The sequence below is a fragment of the Erythrolamprus reginae genome, chromosome 1, assembly GCF_031021105.1.
Source record: "Erythrolamprus reginae isolate rEryReg1 chromosome 1, rEryReg1.hap1, whole genome shotgun sequence".
Classification (NCBI taxonomy): domain Eukaryota; kingdom Metazoa; phylum Chordata; class Lepidosauria; order Squamata; family Dipsadidae; genus Erythrolamprus; species Erythrolamprus reginae.
Genome location: NC_091950.1, coordinates 405,883,438 through 405,902,696, shown reverse-complemented (window position 1 = coordinate 405,902,696; position 19,259 = coordinate 405,883,438). Strand labels below are relative to the sequence as shown.

Here is a 19,259-nt window from a genome sequence, read left to right as displayed (position 1 = left end):
AGGCCAATCCAACCGCCAATCAGCTATTTGTGCTAAATCAGGTCATGCTGAATCTGACCAGGCTGTTTGCTGCAAGGAGGCAAATTGCTGGGAGGCAGAGGCTGGCGGGTAGGCGGGGCTTCGGCAACATTTGCTCTATAAGATGCACAGACATTTCCACCACTTTTGGGGGGGCTAGCATCTTATAATCCAAAAATATGGTAACTTCTGCAAACCATGCCCCTACCTCTTCTTTGTACAAACATCATGCCATTTTACTTACATCCAGTTATTTTTCTTTCCTGATTGAGAAACACTGTAGACCTTTAAAACTTTAATGATAACCTTTTTAAAAAAATAAAGTAACAATAGTATGTTTTCATTCTTTTAACAGGCACTGAACAACTTGCAATCTACCCATTCTGGATTTGGTTTCATCAATAGCGAGAATGTATTTAAGGTTAGTTAAAAAATTTCTTTAAAAATGCACTGATGTTACATGGCTGGGGAATGAAATCCCAGCAAGCAAACAAGTTCAAAGAGCACCAAGGACTCCCTAGTTCTAAGCTACATATATTCTTTTATTTTGCCCATCAGAATCAGTAACCGCTGCAATTTTTTCAGAATTGTAAAAGAGTTTTCACAAAATGGTGGAAGGGGTGCCACACTCAAGAAAATTTCTTGCTAAAATATATTTTATTGTCTTGCATTTATTTTTTTTATTTTTTTATTTTTTGTTTTAATTTTAAATTAATTTTCATTGTAATTCTTTAAAAACATAACAACCAAAAATGGACAAACATTTACAAAGTACAAAAACAAAACAACAACAAAAAGAAACAACAAGATAATAATCAATGTATAATTTACATCATCATGAAAGGAGGGAAAATATAACATCTTCTGTTATTAAATGTCTTACATTGGGGCATCTCTTGCTTGCTGTCCTTTTTTAACCCTGCTGTTCTGTTCGAAAAAACTCCCTAATCTTATGTTCCCTGGTCTATTTGACCTGGACTGCAAATTGATCATTTTAGGTACTTATATTTGATCTTTTTGAAAGCTTTTTTCACCTGGAAACAAGTTTGAACATTTCTGCACACAATGGAATGAAAATTGAACTGAAAAAATTAATCCTTATTGGTTTATTTTGCTGATATAATGCATCCCCCCCCGTTTCTGTGAAATAGTCTTCACTTTATGGATAGTTTTGCTAGCAGAATGCATTCTATTTTGCTAAAGTTGGTGTGGGATTTGTAGCTTGAACATTTCTGAACATAATGATATGAAAATTGAACTGGAAAAATTGATGCATATTGGTTTATTTTGCACATAAAGTTATTTCAATTTATATAAAAATTATGCTGTTAATTTCAAACTTACATACTATTTTTTAGTAAAATGGATTTCTTTCAAAAAATTAGTTCTCTGGCTACAATGTGGTTGATTTTCAAAAGGATATTCCAAATATTTCTAGCCAAATATGTATAAAAAGTGACAATAATGGCACACAGCAAGGCCGAGGGGGATGGCCCTTTTGTGGCAAAAATAAACCAATAAGAACCATTTTTTTCAGTTCATTTATATTTTTCTTATGTTCAGGATTGTTCAATTTAGTATATCAAACCTTTTGGGGGGAAATTCCTTAGGGATTTGTAGCCTTAAAAAATATAAATTGACACGAAATTCAGAAAGGATGGGGGGAGGGGTTTTTGATCAAAATAAAACTATAAGTCTCAATTTTTCCAGTTCAATTTTCATATCATTATGTTCATAAATGTTCAAACTAGTTTTCCAGTTGAAAAAGTTTTCAAAAAGATCAAATTCAAGTACCTAAAAAAATTCTTTTTGTTCCGGTCATATACGAACAGAAACAGACTCGAAGTTATTAATTTTTTTTGCCCAGAAAACAATTAGCCACCACCCCCAAAATATTTTTGATGATCAGCAATGTTAAATTGAGTAAATGAAGGCCTAAGATTTTAAAGAATATTTCGGATTTGGAGCATAAAAAAATAAAAAGTGAAAATGGTTGCAAGCAGCCGAGGGGGGGGGGGGCTTATTTCTGATGTTAAAAAACCAGTAAGAATCATTTTTTTCAGTTCCTTTATATTTTTCTTATATTCAGAAATGTTCAAGCTACCAATCCCACACCAACTTCAGTAAAATAGAATGCATTTTGCAAGCAAAACTATCCATAAATTGAAAATTTTTTCACAAAAATGGGGGGCATGCATTATATCAGCAAAATAAACCAATAAGAATTACTTTTTTCATTTCAATTTTCATATCATTGTGTGCAGAAATGTTCAGACTACTTTCCAAGTGAAAAAAGTTTTCAAATAGACCAAACATAAGCACTTCAAATGAAGAGTTTTTGGTCCGGGTCGTATGTGACCCGGAACAGAAGATTAGGGTGGGGGGTTTTTTCAGCAAGAAAGAAACCCCCCACCCCCCAAAAAAAATTATCATAGAGAGAACCTCTGAAATGATGAAAAGTCATGAAATTTCAAGTTTCAGATATGCAGGGAAAATGTTTTACAGGGGACTCAAACTTGGTTTCGGGTCACATACGACCCGAACAGAACAGCAGGGTTTTAAAGTCTGCCACCAAAAACCCCTAATATTAAGAATGCCTTCTCCAAAGAGAATCTTTATCCTACCCACGTGAGTAATATTCCCACTGTGGTTCACTTCTAAGGTCCTGTCACATAGGAAGTTGCTTTATGCCCGATCAGATTTTAGATCCACCTACCTCAATAGTGTCTATTCCAGGGGTCTCCAACCTTGACAACTTTAAGACTTGTGGACTTCAACTCCCAGAATTCCTCAGCCGGGGAGTTGGAAGTCCCCAAGTCTCAAAGTTGCCAAGGTTGGAGACTCCTGGTCTATTCTGTCGGCTTGATAAATTTTCCCCCTGTCCTTCTTGTAACCAGAATTCGAAATACTCCTACCATCTACTTTGGTCATTTCAATGCAAGTAAACAACCAGTTTCATGGAAAAACCTAGACATCCGGGACATCCCAATTCATGAATATCTCCGGGACCGCCTTCTGCCACACGAATCCCAGCAACCAGTTAGGTCTCACAGATTTGGCCTTCTCCGGATCCCGTCAACTAAACAATGTCGTTTGGCGGGACCCAGGGGAAGAGCCTTCTCTGTGGCGGCCCCGACCCTTCGGAACCAACTCCCCCCCCAGATATCAGAGTTGCCCCACTCTCCTTGCCTTTCGTAAACTCCTTAAAACCTACCTCTGTCGTCAGGCATGGGGGAATTGAGACTTTCCCTTCCCCCTAGGCTTATAAAATTTATGCATGGTATGTCTGTATGTATGATTGCTTTCTTAAATTGGGGTTTTTAAATGAACTTAAATATTAGATTTGTTTACATTGTCCTATTATTGTTGTTAGCCGCCCCGGGTCTACGGAGAGGGGCGGCATACAAATCTGATAGATAGATAGATAGATAGATAGAGAGAGAGAGAGAGAGAGAGAGAGAGAGATAGAATGAATGAATGAATGAATGAATAAGCTGGGGTGGCGCAGCAGGTAGAGTGCTGTACTGCAGGCCACTGAAGCTGACTTGTAGATCTGAAGGTCAGCGGTTCAAATCTCAACACCGGCTCAAGGTTGACTCAGCCTTCCATCCTTCCGAGGTGTGTAAACTGAGGACCTGGATTGTAGAGGCAATAGCCTAGCTCTGTTAAAAAAGTGCTATTGCTAACATGTTGTAAGCCGCCCTGAGTCTAAGGAGAAGGGCGGCATAAATATCGAATAAATAAATAAATAAAATAAATAATGAAATATAAATCTAAACTGTACTCTAATTTCTAATCTGGAGGACAGAAGGAAAAGGGGGGACATGATCGAAACATTTAAATATATTAAAGGGTTAAATAAGGTCCAGGAGGGAAGTGTTTTCAATAGGAAAGTGAACACAAGAACAAGGGGACACAATCTGAAGTTAGTTGGGGGAAAGATCAAAAGCAACGTGAGAAAATATTATTTTACTGAAAGAGTAGTAGATCCTTGGAACAAACTTCCAGCAGACGTGGTAGATAAATCCACAGTAACTGAATTGAAACATGCCTGGGATAAACATATATCCATCCTAAGATAAAATACAGAAAATATTATAAGGGCAGACTAGATGGACCATGAGGTCTTTTTCTGCCGTCAGACTTCTATGTTTCTATGTTTCTAATAAATAAATGTCAATTCCATATGAGGGAAAAAGTGGATCTGTTTTACACATTTTTAAAATGTTGAAGCAAAGAAGCTGAACAGCCTGCGTTTAAGAGATTGGGCTGTGTTTTAATGAGTTCATATGAAATTATCCTGAACAATTTTCACTTTGGCAGACCAATAGTTCCCATATCTTTCCAGGTCTTGTAGAGCCTGTGCAGCCTTGCATAGTTCAAATACATTGATCTTTCTTTGTGGAGGTAGACCATAATTCTTTTCAATGGCATTGGAGGGTGGGGTGGAGGGTTTCAATCTGTTTTCAACAGCATTGGGGGCTTTGGGCTTCACGATGCTTCTGTTTTGGCCGTAGGTGTGTGATGAGCCCCATCCTTTGCTGGTGAAGGAGATGATCGGCCATTGTGTCAATGCGAACATCGATGAAGCTTATAAGGTGGGCACAAAAGGAGTGCATACCCTTTGCCTCTTTCGCTTTCTGGTTTTCTTGCTGTTTGGTCCGAACATAGGACAGGCATTAAGTCGATAAAAGGATCTCTTTCTCACAACCATTTTAAGAACTTGTGGGTTGCTTAAGGCCAGTGCTTTTCAATTATTTTCTGTTATGCTCCTCCTTAGGAAGAAGCCAAACTTGACTGTAAAAAATATGACTTCAACAATTGAGTTATCGAAGCTTGGAACTCACTACCAGACTCAATTGTGTCAACCCCTAAGCCCCAACACTTCTCCCTTAGACTCTCCACGATTGACCTCTCCAGGTCCCTAAGAGGCCAGTAATGGGCATACATACGTGCACTGGTGTGCCTTTTCGTCCCCTGTCCAATTGTCTTTCCTTTTTTTCACCTATCTTATATATTCTCTTCCTTTCATATATCCTCTCCTCTAAGTTCACCTTCACCCTCTTTTTATATTATCACATGTCTGTTTTCTTCCTATGTATTTATGTATTGGACAAATGAATAAATAAAATAAATAAATAAAATAAAAGTAAACATTTCGCGTGTGTGCGCCCCAACTTTCTGATCTGGGCCCCAATGGAATTTTAGTGTTAATATTTATTTTTTACTTATTATAAGCTGCAAGCACACTATTGGCTGGGGAAGGCTGCTCTACCCACTTAACGTAGAGTAAGTCACACGGAACTCAGTGGAGCCTGTTTTCAGTTAGGCAGGCATAGGTTACCAGAATCAGGGCCCTCTTTTGACATGGGGCCACGCCAGTTTAATCAAGCCGATGTTTTGGGGTCGCCGGCCTGGCCCATAAGCGCCTCCTCTACTGGGCACTCACAGCAAATGGTGTGGAAGGAGGCTTTAGAGAGCCGTTTGAAGCTTGCCCAACTGAAGGTGCTCCTCCTTGTCCAGTAGTAGGTTCGCCATGCCATTCATGGCTACTGCGGTGCCCGCCGAGAACAAGAACTTACGCAGCTGCCCTGCCCTGCCTGGCCGCCTTCTCTTCCGGGCTTGGAGCAGCTTGCAACTGGGAAAACCCTCCCGGTCCTGGGATCACACATGTTACCTGGGGTCACACCCACAGAGTTGGCCTTCTCCGGGTCCCGTCGACTAAACAATGTCGTTTGGCAGGTCCCAGGGGAAGAGCCTTCTCTGTGGCGGCCCCGACCATCTGGAACCAGCTCCCCCCTGAGATTAGAACAGCCCCCACCCTCCTTGCCTTTCGTAAACTCCTTAAAACCCACCTCTGCCGTCAGGCATGGGGGAACTGAGATAACTTCCGCAGGCCTATACTGTTTATGTATGGTATGTTGTGTGCATGTTTTTTAAATTATGGGTTTTTAGCTTTTTAATTATTGAACTATATATTGTTTTCTGTTGTTGTGAGCCGCCCCGAGTCTGCGGAGTGGGGCGGCATACAAATTTAATAGATAGATAGATAGATAGATAGATAGATAGATAGATAGATAGATAGATAGATAGATAGATAGATAGATAGATAAATTTGACAAGGACTGCTTTAACCAAGGGTGTCAAACTCGCGGCCCACAGGATGGATGCGTCACGCTCTGGCCATGCCCAGCCCTGTTTTAGCTAAGGAGAAAAAAGTCGCAATACGTCACGTGACAAGAACGTGACAACGTGAGTTTGATACCCCTGCCCTAGGCCTTGGCTTTAGTTATATGTTCTAAAGGCAACAATTGGCTGGAGTTATGAAAAAAACTGTAAGTCCCAAATCTTCCTCTGTTTTCCTTTTTGAAATCCACTATCTTTATGATTTAACTGTGATTATATTCATTCTCGTTTATGTTTGAACTGTGTTAAAAACAGAGTTTGAGAAATTGGATATCTTTAAAGCTGTTAGACATCAAAAACTTCCAAAAAAGTTAAAACTCATTTTTGCCGCCAGGCCTGGGGTTCCTTAGACCTTCCCCCCTGACTGATGAATGCTTAGTTTGACTGCTGAATGAATGATATTGATAGTTTTTAATTAGAATTTTAATTGTTTTTTAAGGTATAATTGGATTGTTATTATTGTTTCCTGTTTTTCTGTACATGCTGTGAGCCGCCCCAAGTCCTTGGAGAGGGGCGGCATATAAATCCAAATAAATAAGTAAGTAAATAAGTAAGTAAGTAAGTAAGTTATCATTTTGTTCTTTCTTCAGATTCTTGCTCACTTATGGAAACTTGGTTACTCGCCTGAAGACATCATCGGCAATATTTTCCGAGTCTGTAAAACATTCCAAATGGCAGAATATCTCAAGTTGGAGTTCATTAAGGTTAGGATTTGTAGGATGTTGTTGGTGTAAGCAGCAGGGTTGGCTGTGCAAGCCAGGTGCCTAAAGAAGGAATCTTTTTAACATCGGGATCTTTACATAGATCCATTTATAATCCTGTATAAACCTGTTCCTGAAATTGGTGAAAGGGGTACTGGTGAATTCCATTACATCTCAAAGTAAAATTGCACAAAACATTTCTCTCTTGCTCCACTAGAAGTGATTGCTTCAGCTATTTAGGAGCAGAAGGATTGAAAACTTAAAAGGAATCTTCAAATTTTCAAAAAGCTGCCTCACTCCCCACCCCACCTCATACCATGTATTATACATCTGTCCATTGGATATCTTCATTTTATTTATTTAGTGCAATTACACTGAGTATTACAATAGGGAAACATTAAAAAAAAGTGAAATGACCAAAATGTCCAAATAAAATACAACCAATCAATCACCCAGAAGTCCAGAAAGATTCAACCTAAAGGTCTGAGAGAACCTTGTGGGAATGGGAGGGAGCTAAATTGGAGTGACATGGGCTTCCCCAGGTATGCCCATGTAACTCCAACACTCAGCAGTCTGCATTGGTTGCCCATCAATTTCCGGTGACAATTCAAAGTATTGGTTATGACCTATAAAGCCTTTCATGGCATCGGACCACAATACCTATGAGACCGCCTTCTGCCGCATGAATCCCAGTGACTGATTAGGTCCCACAGAGTTGGCCTTCTCCGGGTCCCATCGACTAAGCAATGTCGTCTGGCGCGTCCCATGGGAAGAGCCTTCTCTGTGGCGGCCCCGACTCTGGAACCAGCTCCCCCCGGAGATTAGAACTGCCCCACCCTCCTTGCCTTCCGTAAACTCCTTAAAACTCAGCTCTGCCGTCAGGCATGGTGGAATTGAGGCATTCCCCCTCCCTCCCCCAGGCCTATATAATTTATGTATGGTGTGTCTGTGTGTATGTCTGGTTTAATAACAGGTTTTTTCAAATGTTTTTTAAATTTATTAGATTTGTTATGAATTGTCTTATTGTATGCTGTGAGCCGCCCCGAGTCTACTGAGAGGGGCGGCATACAAATCTAATAGATAGAGAGAGAGAGAGAGAGAGAGAGAGGTAGGTAGGTAGGTAGGTAGATAGATAGATAGATAGATAGATAGATAGATAGATAGATAGATAGATGATAGGTAGGTAGGTAGGTAGGTAGGTAGATAGATAGATAGATAGATAGATAGATAGATAGATAGATAGATAGATAGATAATAAAATCTCTGGGAGATCTCATTCCAGAGGGCAGAATCCATAACCAAGAAGGCAGCTCCTGCCTTTTACTATTTGAAGGAACTTGATGTGCATCAATTCTGCCAGAACCGGCAGGAAAGGCATGTTATGGGTCCCATGGGCCAAAGAGCTTTGTTTAGTAGGGTCCAGGAAGAGAGCCTTTTCGACTGTCTTGCTAAACCACGGGAATTTTGGGCTCCATTGTGGTCGTAAGTCAAGTACTATCTATTATACGGTCTCCATCAAATGATGGTGGGAATTCCGGGGGTAGTTTTAGGGCAGGATGTAACATTTATTTATTTTTTTTAAATATATTTTTATTGGTTTTGCACATAAAGTTACATAAAACAAACATAAAACGGTGCACAGTGCATGTGCCCATCACCCGACTGACAATCCCACCACCACCACCACCAATTGCGGGGGGTTCAAATATTTACTAGTTTATATATTTTTTAATTTCCTTAGCTCTACTTTGCATTTGTTATTATTAAAAGAGTGATTGGAGTTTATTTTTCACATTTTTGTCACAGATTCTACTCAGCATATAACCTTTCACCTTATTCCATCGTGCCATCAGCTTCTCCAATTTATTTTCGTCAAAGTTGTTTAGTCTTATTTCCATGATTTCAAAATGAATGTGATCCACCATGCACCAGTACCAGTTCTGTAATGTCCGTTTTATAGACTCTTTCCAACCCAATACCACTACCGCTTGAGCGCTTGAGCGCTTTCCAGTGCTGCAGTTTTTATTTCTTTAAAATCTCTTAGTTCTCTTTGTTTAATTAATATCGCTATTTCTTTTGTAATTATCCAGTTAATATTTAGCATTTTATTTATTTCGTTCTGCACTTCCTTCTAAAATTTCTGAACTTCAACACACTCCTAGAACATATGCATGAAAATTCCTTTCTTTTGGCAACCATGCCAACAGTTACCTTTCCCTTCCCCCTGGAAGTGTGCAAGTTGTGCTGGTGTATAATACCATTTATGTAATTTTTTTCTTCTCATCTCTTTAACTCTTGTTGTAAAATTTGTTGCTGTACTTGGTGGTGAGCTCTCTTGTTTGTCTGAGGAATTTCCTCTGCGTGGTTTCCTCTTCCACATTTCAGTTCGCTTGTGCATAGCTGCAACGTGAAAATATAGCAATTGTGATTTCACCAATGTTTACCGAAATGTATCTTTGCAGCAGGGAAAATAGGAAGCTCATTTGAATTTAATATCTTTTCCCCCCTCTGTGATTAGGAAATCGGTTATACGCACATGAAGATAGTCGAAGGAGTACATTCGCTCCTACAAATGGCAGGCTTGCTAGCCCGGCTCTGCCAGAAGACTGCTGCTCCCACCACAAGCTGAGAGGATGGACGGCAAATGGGCCAATAAGGAGGCAATTTGCAAACTCACTAGATGCTTTGTGCAACCAAAGTATGAGTGCATGGCTTACCATATATTTGATGGGTGCGAATACAGTTGTCAACGCTGTGGCTTCTCTTACGACTTGTGTTTTTTAATCATTAAATAAAGCTTTGTTACAAAAACTATCAACCATAAATTTTATTACACCAGTTTTATTGCCCCGGGAATATGAATACATTTTCTCTCTCTCATACTTTTAAGAATCCGAACGGTCTTCTTTACTTAAATTATTCAGCCAAGATTATAAAGTAATGCCTCTTTAATAGCACTAGATGGAACTAAAGATTAAAATGCTTGAAGTATTTAAGCATTTCAGAGATATTCAGGCAAGAAATTCATTTCATGAAAGCAGGAATATATAATCTAGGTCTGGTGAATTACTGCTAGCAACGGACGGTCCCGTTACATTTCTCTAAATTGCTCAAAATATACCGTAGACAAAATTCAGATTAGGAACCAAGCAAACCCCCCCCCCCGAAGATAGGAGATTTGTGGGTAATCAGTTGAGTAAGAACTATGCTACACTATGCTACATATATAATATTTGCTTGTTTGTTTATTTATTTATCTATTTATTTATTCATTTATTTATTTATTGGATTTGTATGCCGCCCCTCTCCGGAGACTCGGGGCGGCTAACAGCAATATAAAACATAGAAGTCTGACAGCAGAAAAAGACCTCATGGTCCATCTAGTCTGCCCTTATACTATTTTCTGTATTTTATCTTAGGATGGATATATGTTTATCCCAGGCATGTTCAAATTCAGTTACTGTGGATTTTTCTACCACGTCTGCTGGAAGTTTGTTCCAAGGATCTACTACTCTTTCAGTAAAATAATATTTTCACATGTTGCTTTTGATCTTTCCCCCAACTAACTTCAGATTGTGTCCCCTGGTTCTTGTGTTCACTTTCCTATTAAAAACACTTCCCTCCTGGACCTTATTTAACCCTTTGACATATTTAAATTTTTCGATCATGTCCCCCCTTTCCCTTCTGTCCTCCAGACTATACAGATTGAATCCATTAAGTCTTTCCTGATAATTTTTATGCTTAAGACCTTCCACCATTCTTGTAGCCCGTCTTTGGACCCGTTCAATTTTGTCAATATCTTTTTGTAGGTGAGGTCTCCAGAACTGAACACAGTATTCCAAATGTGGTCTCACCAGCACACACACATATATATAATTTATATACATATTATATATAATTTATGCTATATTTCAAGGGCTGGAAACCTTTGCAAGAGACTAGTCAGGATCCCCAAACTTGGCAACTTTAAGACTTGTGAACTTCAACTCTCAGAATTCTCCAGCCCACTATGCTGGCTGGAGAATTCTGGGAGTTGGAATCCACAAATCTTAAAGTTGCCAGGTTTGAAGACCTCTGGGCTAGGTGATTCCAAATCCCTTTGTTGTTGTTTGAAAGAAGTTCTTTGGCAGTTTCTTCTATTTTTTTAATGTAGGAGACCTAGAAAAGAACTGAAAGGAAACTTGTGAAACAAAAGAAAACATCACTTAGATTAGGGGTTACAGTCTGAAACCCTCAAGGCTTTTAAAAAATAACTTTCAGTCATCTGATCCGCAGTTTCCTGCCATGTTAAGGTAGAGGGATAGGTATAAATGTTAAAGTGCAAGCCTTCAAAGAACCTAGCCCACTTGAAAATATAAATAATCCCATTGCCTCCAGAACAACATATATCTCGCTCATATATTATGTGGCTTCATCTACTTTTGCAGCCCTCACTCCCACCCACACTTCTGTTTGTATTAAGTGTTTGTTTATTTATTTATTTATTGGATTTGTATGCCGTCCCTCTCCGCAGACTTGGGGCGGCTAACAACAGTTTAACTTGCTGTTAAGAATTGTCTTATGTCCTGAATGTAAATTACATAGAAACATAGAAACATAGAAGACTGACGGCAGAAAAAGACCCCATGGTCCATCTAGTCTGCCCTTTTACTATTTCCTGTATTTTATCTTACAATGGATATATGTTTATCCCAGGCATGTTTAAATTCGGTTACTGTGGATTTACCAACCACGTCTGCTGGAAGTTTGTTCCAAGGATCTACTACTCTTTCAGTAAAATAATACTTTCTCATGTTGCCTTTGATCTTTCCCCCAACTAACTTCAGATTGTGTCCCCTTGTTCTTGTGTTCACTTTCCTGTTAAAAACACTTCCCTCCTGAACCCTATTTAACCCTTTAACATATTTAAATGTTTCGATCATGTCCCCCCTTTTCCTTCTGTCTTCCAGACTATACAGATTGAGTTCATTAAGTCTTTCCTGATACGTTTTATACTTCAGACCTTCCACCATTCCTGTAGCCCGTCTTTGGACCCGTTCAATTTTGTCAATATCTTTTTGTAGGTGAGGTCTCCAGAACTGAACACAGTACTCCAAATGTGGTCTCACCAGCGCTCTATATAAGGGGATCACAATCTCCCTCTTCCTGCTTGTTATACCTCTAGCTATGCAGCCAAGCATCCTACTTGCCTTTCCTACCGCCCGACCACACTGCTCACCCATTTTGAGACTGTCAGAAATCACTACCCCTAAATCCTTCTCTTCTGAAGTTTTTGCTAACACAGAACTGCCAATGCAATACTCAGATTTAGGATTCCTTTTCCCCAAGTGCATTATTTTACATTTGGAAACATTAAACTGCAGTTTCCATTGCTTTGACCATTTATCTAGTAACGCTAAATCATTTACCATATTACAGACCCCTCCAGGAATATCAACCCTATTGCACACTTTAGAGTCATCGGCAAATAGGCAATAGGCAATTACATTCAGTAACTTTATATAACTAATTTTCAAGCCCCTTATATTCAGTTGTTCCTCTATAGCAGTGATGGCAAACCTATGGCACAGGTGCCACAGATGGCACGCGGAGCCATATCTGCTGGCACGCGAGCTATTGCATGTGTGTGCTGGCCAGCTGATTTTTGGCTCACACAGAGGCTCTAGGAGGGCATTTTTGGCTTCCAGAGAGCCTCTAGAGGATTAGGGATGGGCGTTTTTACCCTACTCCGGCTCCAGGGAAGCCGGAGTAGGGTAAAAACGCCCTCCCCCATTCATATACATATTCTTTTCGTCCAACTAGACATACCCTGTTTGTATGCTAAGTTTCTGAATTTTGACTTCTTTGTTCTATCTTTTTTACTTCCTTCTTTGGAAACCGCTATGGACGCAGCTCTCCATAGATGCAGCTGTGGGGCTTTCCCTAGCCCCTGGGGCCGCGGCGATCCATCCCGGGGGATCCAGGAGAGCCCCTGTCCTGGGCCGACACCTCCGGGTGTTGACACAGCGCAAATTGCGCCCTGCAGTCCTGGAAAGGTAGGATGCAGAGACGAAGCTATGCCTCCGCACCCCCAACTCAGTCGAGCTCCAGCCTACTGGGCCCACCAGAACTTGGGAAACAGGCCATTTTCAGCCTCCAGAAGGCCTCTGGAGGGCAGGGGAAGCTGTTTTTGCCCTCCCCAGGCATTGAATTATGAGTGTGGGCACTCAAGCATGTGCAATGTGTGCCCACGCTCTTTTGGCACCCGAGGAAAAAAAGGTTTGCCATCACTGCTCTATAATCTCCTCTATGTGACCGTATTATTATTATTATTATTATTATTTATTCGATTTGTATGCCGCCCCTCTCCGAAGACTCGGGGCGGCTTAATATGCTATGCTAACAAAAATCCAATTTCTTCCAACTTTGCTTTTAAAACTTGTTCTTGGCAATCCTGAACCATTGCTTTGTTAATCTGTCTGGTTTTGTACATATTCTTTAGAAAGAATTGAACTATGGGTGTCGGGTGGAATGGGGAATTCCCAAATTATTTTTCTTGGACAAGTAATCTCCAGCCTTCTAGAATAAAAACAACTAACGTGTAATTCTATTTATGTTCCTTTTGTATGCAGGTGTAATTCTATTTATGATCCTTTTGTATTTTTCTGCTTTTTAGGTTTTCTTGGTCTAGGAATTAATTTTTCATCTTCCTTTGCCCAGAATGACTGCTGCTGTCTCAAAATAATGATAGCAGACATTGTAATTCCTGGTAACAGCAGAATAAAAGAGAAAGAACTGGAGAAAATCACAAAATATAAAGACACAGAAATACATGTAGATGTCTATGGGAAAAGAAAGCAAAGATAGTACCAATAGTAACAGAGCTGTTGGGCCTAATTCCGAAATATCTGGAAATATCTACTTGAACCTGAATAGCATGGACAATAGAAGAGAATAGAATTATTGATTGGCCAAGTGTGATTGGACACACAAGGAATTTGTCTTTGGTGCATATGCTCTCAGTGTACATGAAAGAAAATATACATTTGTCAAGAATCATGAGGTACAACACAATTATTGTCATAGGGGTAAAATAAGCAATGAGGAAACAATATTAATAAAAATCTTTAGGATGCAAGCAACAAATTACAGTCATAGTAGTAATAGTAGTGCAGACTTAGTAAATATTTGACAATGTTGAGGGAATTATTTGTTTAGCAGAGCAATGGCGTTCAGGAAAAAAATGTTCTTGTGTCTAGTTGTCTTGGTGTGCGGTGCTCTGTAGTGATGTTTTGATGGTAGGAGTTGAAACAGTTTATGTCCAAGATGCGAAAGGTCAGTAAATATTTTCACAGCCCTCTTTTTGACTCGTGCAGTACACAGGTCCTCAATAGAAGGCAGGTTGGCAGCAATTGGGTTTTTTTGCAGTTCTGATTATCCTCTGAAGTCTGTGTCGGTCTTGTTGGGTTGCAGAACCAAACCAGACAGTTATATAGGTGCAGATGACAGACTCAATGATTCCTCTGCAGAACTGTTATCAGCAGCTCCTTGGGCAGTTTGAGCTTCCTGGGTTGGTGCAGAAAGAACATTCTTTGTTGTGCTTTTTTGATGATGTTTTTGATGTTAGGTGACCATTTTAGGTCTTGCAATATGGTCGAACCTAGAAATTTAAAGGTCTCTACTGTTGATACTGTGTTATCTACTATTGTGAGAAGTGGTAGGATGGGAGGGTTTCTTCTAAAGTCTACCACCATTTCTACGGTTTCAGTTCTACATTTATTTATTTATTTATTTATTTATTTATTTATTTATTTTATTAGTTGGGCTTGTATGCCGCCCCTCTCCGGAGACTCGGGGCGGCTCACAACAAGTAAAAACAGTCACAACAATCCAATTAATTAAAATATTTAACGATTTAAGAAAACCCCATGTAATACATTGTTCCAGTTGCACCACGAGGCTAGTTGTTCAACCTCCCATCTGTATGCGGTTTCATTGTTGCCTCGAGTGAGACCAATCACTGTTGTATCATCTGCAAACTTCAGTAGTTTAACAGATGGATCGTTTGAGATGCAGTCATTGGTGTACAGAGAGAAGAGAAGTGGTGAGAGTACACAGCCTTTGCGGGGTTGAGGGACTGTGCTAATTGTACAGATATCTGATATGATTTTGCCTAGCTTCATCTGCTGCTTCCTGTCTGTTAGTAAAGTTGTGATCCACTTACAAGTGTGTTCAGGTACCATTAGCTAATTTAGTTTAGTTAAAAGAATGTCCGCTATGATGGTGTTGAATGCTGAACTGAAGTCTACAAAGTGGACCCAAGCGTAGGTCATTGGAGATTCAAGATGTTGTAGGATGCAGTGTAGAGCCATATTAACAGCCTCATCTGTAGATTTATTTGCTCGGTATGCAAATTGCAGGGGGGTCTAACAGTGGATCCGTGATTGTTTTCAAGTGGGACATCACTAGCCTTTCAAAAGTTTTCATAGCTACAGATGTTAGAGCAACTGGTCTGTAGTCATTCAGTTCCTTGATGGAGGGCTTCTTTGGCACTGGGATGATAGTAGTCAGTTTCAGAATAAAATAGCTTACTTTGTGTGACATTACTTTTAATACTATTAAAGAACATTTGCCTATCCCAAGTCCTTGAGGATTACTTGATAGGTGGACATAAGTGCCAAATCCATTCTAAATATCTGGCTTACTGTACAAACAACTATAATTTGATTTGATTTAATTGGATTTGTATGTACAGCATGTACAGAAAAACAAGAAACCATAATAACAATCCAATTAATACATTAAAAAAACAATCTTAAAATTCTAATAAAAAAACTATCAATATCATTCATTCAACAGTCAAACTAAAGCATTCATTGGTCGGGGGGAAGATCTAAGGAACCCCAGGACTTGTGGCAAAGATGAGTTTTTAAACTCTTTTGGAAGACGAGGAGGGAGGGGCAGTATGAATCTCTGGGGGGCGCTGATTCCAGAGGGCCGGGGCCCACACAGAGAAGGCTCTTCCCCTAGGTCCCGCCAGCCGACATTGTTTGGTTGACGGGACCCTAAGGAGACCAACTCTGTGGGACCTCACCGATCTCTGGGATTCATGCAAGGCAGTCTTAGATAATACTGATTAGGCAGATTTTTGAAGTTGCTGTGAGTCTCTATTCAAAAACAAATGTAGGAATGGAACAGAAGTTTACGCTGCTACTCACATTTTATTTATTTAATGGTGTGGAGGCTTGTTGTTTCTGTTGATTTTTAAAAGTTACCCTACAATATGGTCAGATAAAGTCTATACAGTGGTACCTCATCATACGAACTTAATTGGTTCCAGGAGGAGGTTCGTAAGGTGAAAAGTTCGTAAGATGAAACAATGTTTCCCATAGGAATCAATGTAAAAGCAAATAATGTGTGCAAATCCTTCAGGAAAATCCCAAACTTTAGAAGGGAGGCGAACAGAGGGCAGGGAGGAGCAGCTAAAGGGGGCGGGTGGAAGAAGCAAGGCTAGGCTAAAGGGTGAGTGGGAAGGAAGAAAGGCAAGGGGGGCGCCCCTCCCTTTTCTTTCTTAAAAAGACACCGTTTCAGTGCCTTTGCAAGCATGCAAAATCTTTACTCCTCCTAGCTGCCCCTCCCTCTTCTTTCTTAAAAAGACACCGTTTCAGTGCCTTTGCAAGCATGCAAAATCTTTACTCCTCCAAGCTGCCCCTCCCTTTTCTTTCTTAAAAAGACACCGTTTCAGTGCCTTTGCAAGCATGCAAAATCTTTACTCCTCCAAGCTGCCCCTCCCTTTTCTTTCTTAAAAAGACACCGTTTCAGTGCCTTTGCAAGCATGCAAAATCTTTACTCCTCCAAGCTGCCCCTCCCTTTTCTCTCTTAAAAAGACACCGTTTCAGTGCCTTTGCAAGCATGCAAAATCTTTACTCCTCCAAGCTGCCCCTCCCTTTTCTTTCTTAAAAAGACACCGTTTCAGTGCCTTTGCAAGCATGCAAAATCTTTACTCCTCCAAGCTGCCCCTCCCTTTTCTTTCTTCAAAAAAAGGGGGGGGAAGAAACCCCTTCATCCCAGCAGCAGCTGCTTGGGTTCGTAAGGTGAAAATAGTTCGGAAGAAGAGGCAAAAAAATCTTAAACACCGGGTTCGTATCTTGAAAAGTTCGTTAGAAGAGGCGTTCGTAAGATGAGGTACCACTGTATATGCCTCATAAATATTGCCAAAGCAAGATTCACTATCTGGGAGATGGTGATAAATTATGTCAAGTTCTGCAGAGTAAGTCAGAAATAACAATGGTGACAAGTAGGGCCAGGGAGGAGTAGAAAGAAGAAGGTGTGACAATATTGTCAACTAGTTCAGGGTTGTTATCAAGATCTTCTGGCACGTTGGTGATGGGATGTTTTCATTCCTTTTGGATTTCAGCCCTTGGTGATTTCAATTCCAGGTGGAAAGATACTGCCTGGATCCCAGGTTAACTCGTTAAAAAGAAGTAGATTTAGGATACCAATTTCTCACAAATGGGCATCCTCACCTTGAAAACTGGGAAAATAAAAATGTAACTGTTAGTTCTCTAAATGTATTTTTAATGCAATTAAAAATCACATTAGATGGTTTGGGAGGGATGCCATGTTACTCTCTGGTAACCAAAACACCAGGAAGAATCTGGTAATACCCTTTCACACTAACAAATATGTGGGTCTGAAAAGTTACTACCAGATCGGCACTCCATCTTAATGCTGATTGACAGTGTGGCCACAATCTCGCCTTGTACAGATAGTCCTTGGTCTATGACCATAATTGATCCTGGCAATTACAGCCATAAATCATGATAGTCATAAAGCAAGTCATAAGTGACTGACATAATTTTGTAATGTTTTTCTTGTGGCAGGTGGTAAATGAACCCATCGTTCACTATAGACCAGACCTGAAGCGATCTTTTGCGCTTCGCCTGTGTTTCTTATTGCTTCTCTCTCCGATGATCAGCTGTGCTTTAGAAGCTGTTTTTCAGCCCTAACAAAGCGTTAGCAAATGAAGCGATCTTTTGCGCTTTGCCTGTGTTTCTTATTGCTTCTCTCTCCGGTGATCAGCTGTGCTTTAGATGCTGTTTTTCAGCCCTAACAAAGTGCTAGCAAATGAAGCGATCTTTTGCGCTTCGCCTGTGTTTCTTATTGCTTCTCTCTCCGGTGATCAGCTGTGCTTTAGAAGCTGTTTTTCAGCCCTAACAAAGTGCTAGCAAACGAAGCGATCTTTTGCGCTTCACCTGTGTTTCTTATTGCTTCTCTCTCTGATGATCAGCTGTGCTTTAGAAGCTGTTTTTCAGCTCTAACAAAGTGCTAGCAAATGAAGCGATCTTTTGCGCTTCACCTGTGTTTCTTATTCCTTCTCTCTCCGATGATCAGCTGTGCTTTAGAAGCTGTTTTTCAGCTTTTAGAAAGTGCTAGCAAATGAAGCGATCTTTTGCGCTTCACCTGTGTTTCTTATTGCTTCTGTCTCCGATGATCAGCTGTGCTTTAGAAGCTGTTTTTCAGCCCTAACAAAGTGCTAGCAAATGAAGCGATCTTTTGTGCTTCACCTGTGTTTCTTATTGCTTCTCTCTCCGATGATCAGCTGTGCTTTAGAAGCTGTTTTTCAGCCCTAACGAAGTGCTAGCAAATGAAGCAATCTTTTGCGCTTCGCCTGTGTTTCTTATTACTTCTCTCTCCGATGATCAGCTGTGCTTTAGAAGCTGTTTTTCAGCCCTAACAAAGTGCTAGCAAATGAAGCGATCTTTTGCGCTTCGCCTGTGTTTCTTATTGCTTCTCCGATGATCAGCTGTGCTTTAGAAGCTGTTTTTCAGCCCTAACAAAGTGCTAGCAAATGAAGCGATCTTTTGCGCTTCGCCTGTGTTTCTTATTGCTTCTCTCTCCGGTGATCAGCTGTGCTTTAGAAGCTGTTTTTCAGCCCTAACAAAGTGCTAGCAAATGAAGCGATCTTTTGCGCTTCGCCTGTGTTTCTTATTGCTTCTCTCTCTCCGATGATCAGCTGTGATTTAGAAGCTGTTTTTCAGCCCTAACAAAGTGCTAGCAAATGAAGCGATCTTTTGCGCTTCGCCTGTGCTTCTTATTACTTCTCTCTCCGATGATCAGCTGTGCTTTAGAAGCTGTTTTTCAGCCCTAACAAAGTGCTAGCAAATGAAGCGATCTTTTGCGCTTCGCCTGTGTTTCTTATTGCTTCTCTCTCCGATGATCAGCTGTGCTTTAGAAGCTGTTTTTCAGCCCTAACAAAGTGCTAGCAAATGAAGCGATCTTTTGTGCTTCGCCTGTGTTTCTTATTGCTTCTCTCTCCGATGATCAGCTGTGCTTTAGAAGCTGTTTTTCAGCCCTAACAAAGTGCTTGCAAAT

The 19,259-nt window shown here is 40.3% G+C and overlaps 2 protein-coding genes across 2 annotated transcripts in view; one reads left to right on the top strand and one right to left on the bottom strand.

Moving 5' to 3' along the window:
- RFC2 (replication factor C subunit 2) overlaps positions 1–9,719 on the top strand; it is a 29,615-nt gene extending 19,896 nt beyond the window's left edge. The window contains exons 8-11 of the mRNA XM_070742503.1: positions 374–439; positions 4,536–4,616; positions 6,795–6,908; positions 9,424–9,719. Coding sequence (XP_070598604.1) covers positions 374–439; positions 4,536–4,616; positions 6,795–6,908; positions 9,424–9,534 — 372 coding nt within the window. The 3' untranslated portion in view covers positions 9,535–9,719. The remainder of the gene's footprint in view (positions 1–373; positions 440–4,535; positions 4,617–6,794; positions 6,909–9,423) is intronic.
- A 6,809-nt stretch (positions 9,720–16,528) lies between these two features.
- The window catches only part of LAT2 (linker for activation of T cells family member 2), a 47,275-nt gene continuing 44,544 nt past the window's right edge, over positions 16,529–19,259 (bottom strand). Inside the window, exon 12 of the mRNA XM_070735228.1 lies at positions 16,529–17,418. Within this exon, the coding sequence (XP_070591329.1) occupies positions 17,391–17,418 (28 nt within the window). The 3' untranslated portion in view covers positions 16,529–17,390. The remainder of the gene's footprint in view (positions 17,419–19,259) is intronic.